This window comes from Tupaia chinensis, unplaced genomic scaffold, assembly GCF_000334495.1.
Source record: "Tupaia chinensis unplaced genomic scaffold, TupChi_1.0 Scaffold149964_2, whole genome shotgun sequence".
Classification (NCBI taxonomy): Eukaryota; Metazoa; Chordata; class Mammalia; order Scandentia; family Tupaiidae; genus Tupaia; species Tupaia belangeri.
In genome coordinates this window covers 1383512-1384639 of record NW_006209806.1, presented here as the reverse complement: position 1 = coordinate 1384639, position 1128 = coordinate 1383512, and the positions used below count along the sequence as shown (strand labels likewise).

The 1128-nt window shown below is 72.4% G+C and overlaps 1 protein-coding gene across 1 annotated transcript in view; it reads left to right on the top strand.

Moving 5' to 3' along the window:
* Positions 1-1128, top strand: part of CACTIN (cactin, spliceosome C complex subunit) — a 20311-nt gene that overhangs the window by 15805 nt on the left and 3378 nt on the right. The window contains 3 exon segments of the mRNA XM_027769598.1: positions 140-332; positions 734-856; positions 965-1127. Coding sequence (XP_027625399.1) covers positions 140-332; positions 734-856; positions 965-1127 — 479 coding nt within the window.

Below are 1128 nucleotides of genomic sequence, written 5' to 3'. Positions count from 1 at the left end.
CGCGTGGCCCCGAAGGACCCAGGCTGAGCAGGGGTGACTCGAGGCCGGGGAGGAAGCACGGCCCTAGGCGGCCCGCGGGAGGGGCACACGCCACCCCTCCCCCAGCCCTGTGCCGAGCAGCCCCACACCCCCGCTGCAGGTGAGCGCCGCGAGGGGGTCAACGCCTCGGTCAGCTCGGACGTGCAGGCGGTGTTCAAGGGGAAGACCTACAGCCAGCTGCAGGTCATCTTCCAGGGCATCGAGGGCAAGATCCGGGCCGGTGGCCCCAACCTGGACATGGGCTACTGGGAGAGCCTGCTGCAGCAGCTGCGTGCCCACATGGCCAGGGCCAGGTGGGTGGCGGGCTCCCGGGGCCAGGGCAACTGAGCGTCCACAGGGGCGGCTGGGGGGGTCTGTACCCACAGGGCCCAGAGAGCAGCCGCCTCCCGCAGCTGCAGGCAGAGCTGTGCACATTCCCGGCGTGCTTGGCGCTGCAGCGTAAACAGCGGCCCCTCTCGCTCTGCCGCCGGCCACTGGGAGGGGCCTCAGCTCCTCCGCGGTCAATGCTCTCCCTGCTGCCCCAGCCTTGGGTGCCCAGGTCACGTCCGCACGTACAAAGCCTGCATGGGGACCCTGTCCGAAGGGCCAAAAGCCTTGGCCCTAGGGTGGCAGGGCCCCGCAGTCACAGCCACGTGGGGGTGGGGACGCAGAGCCCTCCCCGGGGCAGGAGGGTGACCGGCCCTCACCGTGACAGGCTGCGGGAGCGCCACCAGGACGTGCTGCGGCAGAAGCTGTACAAGCTGAAGCAGGAGCAGGGCGTGGAGAGCGAGCCCCTGTTCCCCATCCTCAAGCAGGAGCCACAGTCCCCCGGCCACAGGTGGGCCTCGGGCCACGGGTAGACCTGGAGGGGGCTCGGGGCCCACGGAGGGGGCCCAGGGAGGAGCCCCCGCACCCTGCCCGGCCGCCCAACCCTCTCTCCCCGCAGCCTGGAGCCTGAGGACCCGGCCCCCGCCCCTCAGGGGCCCTCGGCAGAAGGCGGCCCCGCAGAGTCGGAGGAGGGGGCCGCGGCGGAGGCCGAGGCGGAGGGCGAGGGCGAGGCGGTGCTCATGGAGGAGGACCTGATCCAGCAGAGCCTGGACGGCTACGACG